Genomic DNA, 13311 nt, shown 5'->3' on the forward strand with positions numbered 1-13311 from the left:
CAGTTTTGTACCCAGTGTTACAACATGCATTTATTTCACCATAAACTTTTGTAGATCTGTTGTGAAAGAACAAGTTCTACAGAGCAAACAGATGGGGCGACGGGAAAACAAAAATATCAATGTTGAGGGTCGAGTTGCTTTCGATCTTCTCTTGGTGAGTTGAATTCTTTATTTAGTCACTGATTTACATGAGACTTCTGTGTGAGTAAAGTTTATTAAATCTGTCCAGTTAGAAGCTAAAATAGTCTACATATGCTTGACTGTAATTTAAAATGGTTAAAAATTGTCGCTAGTATTAATTTCAACAAGGAATGGGTATAATAGGATTTAAACTTAAATACACTGACAGAAATTATTTTTCGTATTTTTTAAAAAACAACAAGCCCAAGAAGTAATTAATGTAGGGTAATGAAATTTTGGGAATATGTTTGTCTAGGTAACATATTTAAGTTTTTAATGTTACAAGTCCACAGGTTAATGTAAGTATGAGAAAAGTCATTGCAAATGTGAAATGCTGGTACTTTAATAACTGGTGTAACCCCCAGAATGTTGAATGCAAGCATGTAAATATGCAGGCATTGTGTCATACAGGTGCTGGGTATCAGTTTGTGGGATAAAAGTTCCGTGCATATTGCTCTTGGTCTCTCTCTCTCTCTCTCTCTCTCTCTCTCTCTCTCTCTCTCTCTCTCTCTCTGTTACTCTCTTATCTGATGCTTTTACCTCTTTGGGGAAGTGTTTTGAGGAATTCGTAACCCTTTGGCTTTTGCTCCACGTGCTTTGCTTATGTGTGTGATTTTTTTCCCCCTATGGTTTGTGAATGTGTGTAATGTGAGGAATGTTCTACGTGAGTCTGGTACTTGCCTGAGGTTAGTGAGGCGATTGATTTTAGGGGGAAAGGAACAGGGTTAGGAATTGGAGATAAGAATTTTCCCCTCAACTTAGTCATCGAAGATCGTTATTGGGCATTTGTGCTTGCTGCGGGACATGTCTTACCGACCTAGGGAGCAGATGAGGTCATTTCCAGATCTGGAAGAGCTCTCATAGAAGGCCCTTGCCACTTCTTGGAAACTCTCTTTCAGGAAGGGCATTTCAGATGTGGCGTTCAGATTACCAGTGGGGAAACCCAGAAGTAGGTGCAGTGCCCTCCTGAGTGTGTGGTTCTGGAACCTCTGGAGTTTTTCCAGATGCTGCTTGGCAGCTTTTTCCCAGACAGGGCATGCATACTCCGTTATTGGCCATTTAAGCACCTGGTACACATTTACTTGTACAGAGCAGGGAAAGGGAGCTGATTGTGTTGATGCTTGGGACATTCTGGCGCAGACCTTCCCGTAGACCTCATCTATGAGGGGCATCCACGTAAGATGAGAGTCCAAGGTTATGCCGTGATACTTGGTGGGTCTGTGCGAGGAGAGTTGGATTCTGTTTAGGTAAACGTTGGGGGGGGGGGGGGGGGGGGGGTTGAGTAAAAGAGTGTTCATAGCACAAAAGCGTGTAATCAGAATAATTGCTGGAGCTCATCCCAGATCATTCTGCTGACCAGTTTCCATCTCCTTTGTCCTATCATCTCCTCCCCATTCTCATCTCCCATTCTATTATTTGCAGCCCTGTGCCAATGCATCCGCCCATCTTTCCCCACTCCTTTCCTTTTTTGCTCCTTTTTTCCCCACCTTCCTGCCCCACAACTTCCTGATGCTGTGCCTGTTGGCAGTCTAGTCCCTGCACGCTCTACCAGACAGCGTTCTTCTCTCTCCCTACCCATACACTACCATCCCTCCCCTGCCCCCTCCAGAGTGCTACTTGCATCACACAATAGTTGCATCCAGTCTGAGATGCTGGAGTTGGCAGTTGTGTGTATGTGAAGTGTGCTTGCTTGTTTGTGTGAATGATGTGTGTCATCTTTTACTGATGAAGGATGGCCAAAAGCTTTGTGTGTATGCCTTTTAATTGTGCCTGCCCACAACTTGACATGTCTTCTTTACAGTAAGTAGCAGTCTGTCTTTCGTACATTGCTGATATTCCTACCTGGAGATTCCACTGTTTGATTTTAGCCTGGAATTTAAATTTATGTAGTAGATCATTTTCCATGTGATTTTTGTTACGTGTATGTTGCTGTCATTGATGTTCCCTCCTAAATTTTCATAAGAAATTATGCGGATCACTTCCAAAATATATTTGTGGGAGTCCCAAGAATTCTGGTAATATTGTCCTTTCTTCATGTAATTGCAGGTTCTTCTGAGAGAGTACAAACTGCGGTCATATACATTAAATGCTGTGAGTTACCATTTTCTGCAAGAGCAGAAAGAAGATGTGCATCACAATATAATTACAGACCTCCAAAATGGGAATCCTCAGACCAGGCGAAGGTAAGTGTGAGCTCTCATTAGGCCACTCTAAGTGAAAGCGAATAAAGTGTTTATAAATATTGAAGTATTAAAAAATTGTTGTTAATTGGTTTTACCTTCATTTTTAAGTGATTTGTATAAGTAACTGATGCTTGGTTCCCATTATAAAACTTTTGACTATTTTAGCCAAGATAAATAACAACAAACTATGAGAATACCCAGTATCCATTCCTTATACCATACAGATAGACCTTATATCTTGCTAATGTATTGTTGTAGAACACTAGTTAAAAAGCAAATGCTTTCGTTAGGTCTACTGCACGTATGGTAGTCACGGTATCTAATTGAGTTTTGCCAAGTGGGTTGCCTTAAGCATATTTTGTGTTCTTCCCAATAACTGCACAAGTCTGTCTAAGTGTCTTTTCTGTTTAGGTTAGCTGTCTACTGTTTGAAGGATGCCTATTTGCCAATAAGACTTTTGGACAAACTTATGTGTATAATCAACTACATGGAAATGGCAAGGGTAACTGGAGTTTCTCTTGCAAGCCTGTTAACTAGAGGGCAGCAGATCAAAGTTGTGTCCCAATTGCTGCGCAAGGTGAGGACAATTCATTAATAAGAGTTAAATTGGTCTGCTGTGTAAGTTGTATAATACGAGGGTGGTTTGAAAAGTTCTCGGAACGGAATAGGAAAAAAGTACTTACATCATGGAAACTTTTTTAGTTTTCAATATAGTCTCCTTGTAGATTAATGCACTCGGTCCACTGATGTTCCTGTGCCTTGATCGCATCTCAGAAATGAGTTTCCTCCAGGCCTGCAAAATAATTGTCATCTCCAGCTATCAATTCTTTGTTTGAAGTGAATCTTGTCTGCCAAGGAAAGAGGTGGAAGTCTGACAGAACCGTATCAGGTGAATAATGCGGGTGTGGCAACAATTCATAACTTAGTTTGTGTAATTTTGCCATGGCAAAGGCACATGTGTGCGGGCGTGCATTGTCTTGATGGAAGATGGCTTTCTTCCTTGCTAAACCTGGCCTTTTTTCACGTATCTTTTGTTGCAATTTTTCCAGGAGGTTAGGATAGTATTCTCCAGTAATTGTTTGCGCAGTGGGGAGATAAACTACAAACAGAATCCCTTTCTCATCCCAGAACACTGATGCCATGACCTTTCCTGCCAAAGGAATTGTCTTTGCTTTCTTTGGTGGCAGAGATTCAGCATGTTTCCACTGCCTTAATTGTTGTTTTGTCTGTGGGGGTATAGTAGTGCACCCAAGTTTCATCTACAGTCACAAACAGGTGCAAAAAATCTTGTTCGTTACGTGAACAACTCGTTGCGCTGGCACTGATCTCTCGTGGTGATTCCAAGAACTTTTCAAACCACTCTCATATGTATTTTTTTATTCTTTATTGGTATTTGGCTATCATCATACAGACATCCATCATATTTATGTAGTGTCATTCTTAATTACTTATCACAGTATCTGTAGACTCAGGGAACATAAAGCATATCTCTTCATTTGCTAGTGCTTGTGTATCCCACTTCTTTTTGAATTGATGATTCTTCCTGACTAGCCTGTTAAACTTGAGCCTACTCTTCATCATTACTACATTGTGATCTGAGTCTATATCTGCTCCTGGGTATGCCTTACAATCCAGTATCTGATTTTGCAGTCTCTGCCTGACCATGATGAAATCTAACTTTAATCTTCCTGTATCTCTCGTTCAATACAGTATACCTCCTTTTCTTGTGATTCTTGAACAGAGTGTTGGGCATTACTATCTGAAATTTGTTGCAGAACTCAATTAGTCTTTCTCCTCTCTCATTTCTATTATCAAGCCCATCTTCTCCGCTAACCTTTTTTCTACCCCCCCTCCCCTCATAGCTGCATTCCAGTGCCTCGTGACTCTCTCTCTTCACGTACTGAATTGTCCATCCAATATCCTCCTATACATTATCTATCTCTTGGTTTTCAGCTTGCAAGGTCAGCATGTATACCTATTCTCTGTGTTAGTTCACTGTTGACCCTGGTGAGAATGACAACATCACTCAGCTGATCACAGTAACACACTCTCTGCCCTACCTTCCTTTTCATAACAAATCCTACTCCTGTTGTACCATCTTCTGCTGCTGTTGGTATTACCCTGTACTCACCTGACCAGAAGTATTTGTCTTCTTTCCATTTCGTTTCACGGAGCCCAACTGTATCTAGACTGAGCCTCTGTGTGTCCATTTTCAGATTTTCTAGCTTCCCTTCCACATTCAGACTTCAAATATTCCATACCCCAACTCAAAGAACATTATCCTTTCATTGTTTATTCAATCTTTTTCTCATGGCCACCTCCCCCTTGACAGTCCCCTCCCGGAGATCTTAATGGGGGCGATTCCAGAATCTTTTGCCAATGGAGAGATGATCATGACACTTCTTCTGTTACAGACCGCATGTCCTGTGGATACACATTGTGTGTCTTTAATGCAGTGGTTTCCATTGCCTTCTGCATCCTCATGCTGTTGATCATTGCTGATTCTTCTGCCTTTCGGGGCAGTTTCCCACCTTAGGGCAAGAGAGTACTCTGAACATCTGTCCACTCCTCCTCCATCTTTGACAAGGCCCATTCACTGAATGAGGATGACTTCTTATGCCAAAGTCTTCAGCCACCAATGCTGATGATTTTTATTCAGTGAGGTTTGAACCCAGGACTGAGGACGTTTCGATTACTTATCAAAGACACAGTCTCTAGCTCACAGGTGCTCTGTAGGGAGGTAATCCAGTTGAAACAAGCATTTTGTCTAATACTGTGATGTTCACATTGTCAAAAGCTTGGTAGCTCAGTTATTGGCGTGTTTAAAATTGATCTGTTTTCAAATTAGCTGGCCAGAGTGGCTGGGCGATTCTAGGTGCTGCAGTCTGGAACTGTGTGACTGCTGCGGTCACAGGTTCGAATGCTGCCTCGGGCATGGATGTGTATGATGTCCTTAGGTTAGTTAGGTTTACGTGTTCTAAGTTCTAGGGAACTGATGTCCTCAGAAGTTAAATCCCATAGAGCTCAGAGCCATTTGAACCATTTGTTTTCAAATTACTACTTTACAACTGCTGCAGACTTCTATGTTGCTGTAGTATCTATGTTTCTCATACAATCTGTAAAATCAAAATTTAAATTACAGTTAATGACAAAAGCAAAGTATCAGAATATAAATTACTTTAGGCATAAAGGCAACCACACACCAAAGAGCAAAAGCAGTTGGTCATCGATTGGTGCACACAAAAGAAGGAAAATTTGCTAGCTTTGGTACAACTAGCAAGTTTTCCTTCTCAACTTCAATGCTTCTGCTTTTCGGTGAGTGGTCTCAGTCAACCCTAAAGTATTGCTGATTGTCAAAAGTATATCAGAAGGGTGACATTGTGTCCCAGGCCAGGAGATAGCAGTGACCCCATTTCGAAAGCTTCTAGTCTCTTCTTGTGTAAACTATTCATTGTCCGTGTTTCACTTCCATACCTGGCTACACTCCGTACAAATACTTTCAAAAAAGATTTCCCGACGCTTAAATCTATACTCAGTGTTAACAAATTTCCCTTCTTCAGAAACACTTTTCTTGCCATTGGCAGTCTACATTTTATATCCTCTGTACTAAAAACCATTATCGGTTATTTTGCTCCCCAAATAGCAAAACTCATTTACTACTTTAAAGTGTCTCATTTCCTAATATAATTGCCTCAGCATCATCTGATTTAATTAGACTACATCCCATTATACTCATTTTGCTTTTGTTGATGTTCATTTTATATCCTCCTTTCAAGATACTGTCCATTCCGTTCAACTGCTCTTCCAGGTCCTTTGCTGTCTTTGACAGAATTACAATGTCATCGGCAAACCACAAAGTTTTTATTTCTTCTCCATGGATTTTAATTCCACCTTCGAATTTTTCTTTTGTTTCCTTTACTGCTTGCTCAGTATACAGATTGAATAATATTGGGGACAGGCTACAACCCTGTCTCACTACCTTCCCAATCGCTGCTTCCCTTTCGTGCCCCTCAACTCTTATAACTGCCATCTGGTTTCTGTACAAATTGTAAATAGCATTTCACTCCCTGTATTTGACCCTGCCACGTTCAGAATTTGAAAGAGAGTATTCCAGTCAACATTGTCAAAAGCTTTCTCTAAGTCTACAAATGCTAGAAATGTAGGTTTGTCTTTCCATAACCTATCTTCTAAGATAAGTCGTAGGGTCAATATTGCCTCGCATGTTCCCACATTTCTTCGGAATCCAACCTGATGTTCCCTGAGGTTGGCTTCTACTAGTTTTTCCATTCTTCTGTAAATAACCCTTGTTGAGATTTTGCAACTGTGATTTATTAAACTGATAGATTGGCACTTGCTTTCTTTGGAATTGGAATTATTATATTCTTCTTGAAGTCTGAAGGTATTTTGCCTATCTCATACATCTTGTTCACCATATGGAATAGTTGTGTCATGGCTAGCTCTCCCGAGGCCTTGTATTGATTTAGGTCTTTCAATGCTCTGTTAAATTCTTCATGCAGTACCATATCTGTCATCTCATTTTTATGTACGTCCTTTCCATTTCCATAATATTGCCCTCAAGTACATATCCCTTGTATAGTCCCTCTATATACTCCTTCCACATTTCTGCTTTCCCTTCTTTGCGTAGGACTGGTTTTCCATCTGAGCTCTTGATATTCATACAAGTGGTTCTCTGTTCTCCAAAGGTCTCTTTAATTTTCCTGTAGGCAGTATCTTTCTTACCTCTAGTTATATATGCTTCTGCATCCTTACATTCGCCCTCTAGCCATCCCTGCTTAGCCATTTTTGAGACGTTTGTACTCCTTTTTGCCTGCTTCATTTACTGCATTTTTCTACTTTCTCCTTTTGTCAGCTAAATTCGTTATCTCTTCTGTTGCCCAAGGATTTCTACTAACCCTCATCTTTTTACATACTTGATCCTCTGCTGCCTTCAATATTTCATCTCTCAAAGCTACCCATTCTTCTTCTACTGTATTTCTTTCCCCCGTTCCTGTCAATCGTTCCCTAATGCTGTCTCTCAAACTCTCTACAACCTCTGGTTCTTTCAGTTTATCTAGGTCCCATCTTCTTAAATTCCTTCCTTTTTTGCAGTTTCTTCAGTTTTAATTTACAGTTCATAACCAATAAATTGTAGTTTGAGTCGATAATCAGCCCCTGGAAATATCTTACAGTTTAAAACCTATTTCCTAAACCTCTGTCTTACCATTATACGAGGGCGACGAGGGCGAGTGAAATGAAAACCTTAAATTTGTAATAAGAAATTGAAATTTCGCGCCGTTATCCTGTAAGTTGGTAAGTGTGGTACAAACAGCATGCAGAATGACCTGTAGGTGGCAGCATACTGCAGATGCACACACATCGTCGCAGTATCGGTATAAAGATGGCCGCCCCACTTGCAACTTGCACCAGGGAAGAACAGCGTTCTGTTGTTTGGTTTTTGCGTAATGAAGATGTGAAACCAATTGAAATTCATAGACAAATGAAGGTTCAGTACAGTGATGCATGTTTGTCACGGCAGCAAGTCTATGAATGGAGTAGGAAGTTTGCAAATGGTGTGACTTCAATGGAAGATGCTCCTTATCCAAGTCAGGCACAATGAGTTGTGACTCCACAGAACGTTGCAGTAGTTAAAGCCATAGTGAAGGAAAATCGCCGAGTGACACTGAATGACATTGCAGCATGTTTACAAATTAGTCATGGTTCAGCACACCACATTGTGCATGACGCGCTCCAGTTTCACAAAGTGTCTGCAAGATGGGTGCCACGGCAGCTGACTCCTGAAATGAGAGAACGACATGTTGATGCTTGTGAAGAACTTCTTTGGCACTTTGAACGAGAAGGTGATGGCTTCCTTGCAAGAATTGTTACTGGGGACGAAATCTGGGTTCACTTCCACCAACCGGAAACGAAGAGAACGAGCAAGGAATGGTGCCATTCCTCATCACCAAAACCAAAGAAGTTTCGAACAGAACCATCATCAGGGAAGGTTAAGCGGACTCTCTTTTAGGGCGAAAAAGGCGTCATCTTGAAGCATTACATGCCTAGAGGAACCAGTCATCATTGCATCATACATAGATCTCCTAAAAAATCATCTGCAGCCTGCAATCAAATCAAAGCGACGTGGATTGCTGTCAGCAGGTGTCCTTTTGCAACATGACAATGCAAGGCCCCACACTGCCCATACAACAGTTGCAACAATCACAGACGTGCATTTTGAGTGTCTTCCTCATCCTCCATACTCACCAGACCTTGCCCCAAGTGATTTCCATATGTTTGGACCACTCAAAGACGCAATGGGAGGAAAGAAGTTCCGTTCTGATGAAGAGGTACGCCACGCGGTGCACGAGTGGTTGCGCGGACTACCAAAAGAACTTTTTGCTAAAGGAATTTATGCACTCTGTAAGTGCAGGAGTACTTGCATTGAGCATGTGGGAGATTATGTTGAAAAGTTATACAGCTCTGTACCACTTCTGCACAGTAAATAATATTTTAAAAAATATTTAAGGTTCTCATTTGACTCACCCTCGCATAATCTATCTGGAACACGCCAGTGTCTCCAGGCCTCTCCACATATACAACCTTCTTTCATGATTCTTAAACCAAGTGTTAGCTATAATTAAGTTATGCTCTGTGCAAAATTTTACCAAGTGGCTTCCTCTTTAATTCCTTACCCCCAGTCCATAATAACCTACTACTTGTTCTCCTTTTCCTATTATCAAATTCCAGTCCCCCATGATTATTAAATTTTTGTCTCCATTAACTATCTGAATAATTTCTTTTATCACATCATACATTTCTTCAATCTCTTCATCATTTGCGAAGCTAGTTGGCATATAAACTCGTACTACTGTGGTACCGTATTTACTCGAATCTAAGCCGCACTTTTTTTCCGGTTTTCGTAATCCAAAAAACCGTCTGCAGCTTAGAATCGAGTGCAAAGGAAGCGGAAGTTATGAAAAATATTGGTACGTGCTGCCACAACTAACTTCTTCCGTCGAATATATGTAGCGCTACGCGGGTATGCTTTGTAGGCACAAAGATAAATACTGGCGCCAAAACCTCTGCGTTAGTAAATAAATTAAAAAAAAAAAAAAAGTGGAAGACGAGCTTTTTTCTCCGCCGCGAGTTTCAACCACTGCATTTTCATACATTATCCAACGAAGTAAATACAAATTCCGTATTGCTCATCTTCGAATGTAGCACAATTTCAGTGTACTACGAAAATCTGACTGGCAAGACTGTTTGGGATGTTTGTCAATATGGCCAACTCTACGTTCTGAATTTTTTCCTATCTGTGAGAAGAGATGGTTGCTAATAGGAACCTGATGAAATTTGAATCACATACAGTATTCTCTCCACCATCAGAATAATACGAATACAAACATTTTGCCATGTATTCTTTCGTGTTTGCTGCTATCTCATTTAAATCCTGTCTGCCTAATAAACTACGAAACTAGAGTGAGACAACAGCGGACGCGGAAGAATATACGTATCGTGTCATGTTTATATTCGTATTATTCTTATGCCTAATAGTGATACAGTCAGAAATGAAGCACGGCAAGTGACTAGATTTTTAAATCTAAGATGACTCTAATTTCTGTGCAGAATTTGATGTAATAAAGAAGCGGCCGCAAAGATTTTCAAACGGAGAAAAATTTTCGCCTAACACTCGTTCAGAAAATGTTCTATCATACGCAGTCTATTATTTGATTCTTGTTGATCGTTATCAAAGAAAGCAGCAGTGTAAGTAACAACAAATAGCAGTCTCTTGCCATTGTTTCGCTAATGAGACGATTCCTCTCTTTGTTTTTTAATTGTACGCGGCGGTAGCGCGCAAGCCATGCCGCGAGGCGCGACAGGCCGTAAACACGCACTATCAGAATGCGACAAACAATACATGACACAATGCAGTAATGCATTTTCAGCTTAGAGTGATGCAAACACCTATAACAAAGAAAACAGCACTTATCAGATCAAAGCAAAATAAGCAATCAACTCAAACCAGACGAAGCACATGAAAAAGGAAGGGTACCCGTATAAATACGGACGGAGCGCCTGACGCATAGCAATGACTACGTGGTAAAACTTAACTGCTAAGTTTACGACTCGAACCAAACTACTGTAGCTGTATCGTCATTCATTCGACCTAAATTGTGTCTCATATTACAATGGACCAACTTTGTTTCGATTTGGAGGTGCGGCCTAAAACTTATCTCTCCCCTTGAATTTCGAGTCTCAAATTTCAGGTGCGGCTTAGATTCGGGAAATTTTTTTTTTTCCTTTATTTCGAGTCTCATTTATCAGGTGCGGCTTAGATTCGAGTAAATACGGTATGTGTGGGCCTCGTGTCTATCTTGGCTACAATAATGCGTTCACTATGCTGTTCATGGTGGCCTATCCGCATTCCTATTTTTTTATTCATTATTAAATCTACTCCTGCATTGCCGTTATTTGACTTGGTATTTATAACTCTGTATTCATCTGACCGGAAGTCTTGTTCCTCCTGACACCAAACTTCACTAATTGCCACTATCTAACTTTAATCTACCTATTTTCCTTTTTAAATTTTCTAACCTACGTGCCCAATTAAGGGATCTCACATTCCACACTCCGGTCCGTAGAATGCCAGTTTTGCTTCTCCTGATAACGACGTCCTTCTGAGTAGTCCCCACCCGGAGATCCAAATGGGGGACTATTTTACCTCCAGAATATTCTACCCAAGAGGTCTCCATTTAACCATACGGTAAAGCTGCATACCCTTAGGAAAAATTACGGCCCTAGTTTCCCCTTGCTTTCAGCCGTTGGCAGTACCAGCACAGCAAGGCCGTTTTGGTTAATGGTACAAGGCCAGATCAGTCAGTCATCCAAACTGTTGTCCCCCTGCAACTACTGAAAACTCTGCTGCCCCTCTTCAGGAACCACACATTTGTTTGGCCTCTCAACAGATGCCCCTCCGTTGTGGTTGTACCTACAGTACGGCTATCTGTATCGCTGAGGCATGCAAACCTCCCCACTGACGGCAAGGTCCCATTTTCATGGGGAGGAGTGAATATGATAAATAAGCAAAATAATCTTAAAAACCTGTTTTATGCAACTTTATGATAAGATAAAAAGCAACAAACATGAACAGGTTCATCACATTTTAAGCACATTGTAGTAGTCTTTTTGTAACAATTTCAACATATCAGCTGCTTCTTCTTTTTCGTTTTCTCGTCCTTTGGTAATTCAGCAATATAGTATTCCCTTCCATCAAATTGAGACTCATCATTATTATTATTATTATTATTATTATTGCTATTACTATTGCTAGGATGCCCTCCATTGCTAGTCATTCTTTTGTTGTTTTCAAGTATTGCAGTGACAATTCGACAGCAAAATGTGTTAAATGATCTATGGCTTCTTCATTGTTCTTGTACAGATCCCAGGCATTTGGCTCTGCAGTGTCTATGAAATGTGCAATGATGGGGAAATACCACTGTTTTCCTGTTATAGAGCATCTGTACAGTGGTACATTTTTATCAGTGTGATCTGTGCGTGCCATATGAGCAGTGTAGGAATGTAATAGATTAGGCTGAGGCACATTAATACTTTTCTTTTGTTTCCTGGTGAATCTTGCTACAGTATGCAATGGTTTAACTTTGTCAAAATTGTTTGCTACAGTAACAACATTATTGCCATTACAATGGACAGTGGAAATCCCTAATGCTAAGTCGGAACAAACTTTATCTGATCCACTGTTTTCTTTTATCATTTTATGTACAGATGATAGAGTATAATTCTTAACTCTGTTTCTTCTTATTGTTCCAGCTGTTTCCATGCCCCTCTAATTTAGGTCATGTAGTAGTTCAACACTGGTAAATAGGTTATCAAAGAAAATTCGATATGGAACATGCAGGAAGTAACTGGTACACATATGTCATTACCACAGTGTAGCCCATACTTTTGGTTTCATAATCCTTACCACACATGCCAGCTCCTTGGTAAGATTTAATCCAAATAATGTATCCACCACTGATGCCTCCACAACAGAATTTGAATCCATATCGGTTTGGTTTCCCTTTTATGAATTGTTTATTTCCAAAATAAGAAACCATCAATTCGTTGACAGATTGGCGCCACACATGAGGCACAAATTATGTGAATTTATCATACAGCATACACAGTAATGGACAGATGTTCCCAAAATGGACTGAGGTCTTTCAGGTGTTGTATTACCTATTTCTCCACTATTCCAGTTACATTTTTTCTTGAACTTTTGAACCTTTTACCTAGATAGTCATTTTGTTGTTGTTGTCGTTGTACTGTTGGTGGGTCCTGGAACCAAATCACAGGTTAAGGATTGTTTTTGTGTTGTATTCACATTATGATAGGCTGAAATGCCCAAATCACAAAGTGCAGTAGCATTGACTTGCTGGTAATGTATCTACACTTGGATTTTCCTTTGCACCAGAATCTCCATCTTTTACATCATCAACTTAAATTAGAGGTGGATGTGATGTTACATCCACACCACTGTTTGGTATTTCATCATTGTTGGTTTCTAAAATGTCCAAAAGTTCCAGCAGTTTTCTGTGAGTATAAAATGACAACACATTAGCATGACATCCTTCTGCAAACATAATTGAATTACAGTTGATGAAAACCTCCAATTGTATAGTAACCATATAAATAATATACTTTATTCCTCTAAGGTGTTATATTAATAGTATCAGAATTATTGACACAATATGGAAGAAAATGTACGTACCTATCGATAACAAGATCAGTCAATTTGTTCATGGTGAAACTGGACTTACGTTCAAGACACAATTTCTCAATGACTATACATATTAGTGTCAAAATGACTGTCACAGTGCATTCCTGACTCTACGTACTTCATTTAAATATATGTTACAGTCCAGCACAGCAATGCATTACTCGTAGAAATAAA

General features: G+C 40.1%; 1 protein-coding gene across 1 annotated transcript in view; it reads left to right on the plus strand.

Annotated features, from left to right (window-relative positions):
• LOC126162580 (DNA polymerase delta catalytic subunit) overlaps positions 1-13311 on the plus strand; it is a 137646-nt gene that overhangs the window by 97099 nt on the left and 27236 nt on the right. The window contains exons 9-11 of the mRNA XM_049919175.1: positions 55-154; positions 2227-2363; positions 2775-2940. Coding sequence (XP_049775132.1) covers positions 55-154; positions 2227-2363; positions 2775-2940 — 403 coding nt within the window. The remainder of the gene's footprint in view (positions 1-54; positions 155-2226; positions 2364-2774; positions 2941-13311) is intronic.

Source organism: Schistocerca cancellata, chromosome 2 (assembly GCF_023864275.1).
Source record: "Schistocerca cancellata isolate TAMUIC-IGC-003103 chromosome 2, iqSchCanc2.1, whole genome shotgun sequence".
In the NCBI taxonomy this organism is placed as follows: domain Eukaryota; kingdom Metazoa; phylum Arthropoda; class Insecta; order Orthoptera; family Acrididae; genus Schistocerca; species Schistocerca cancellata.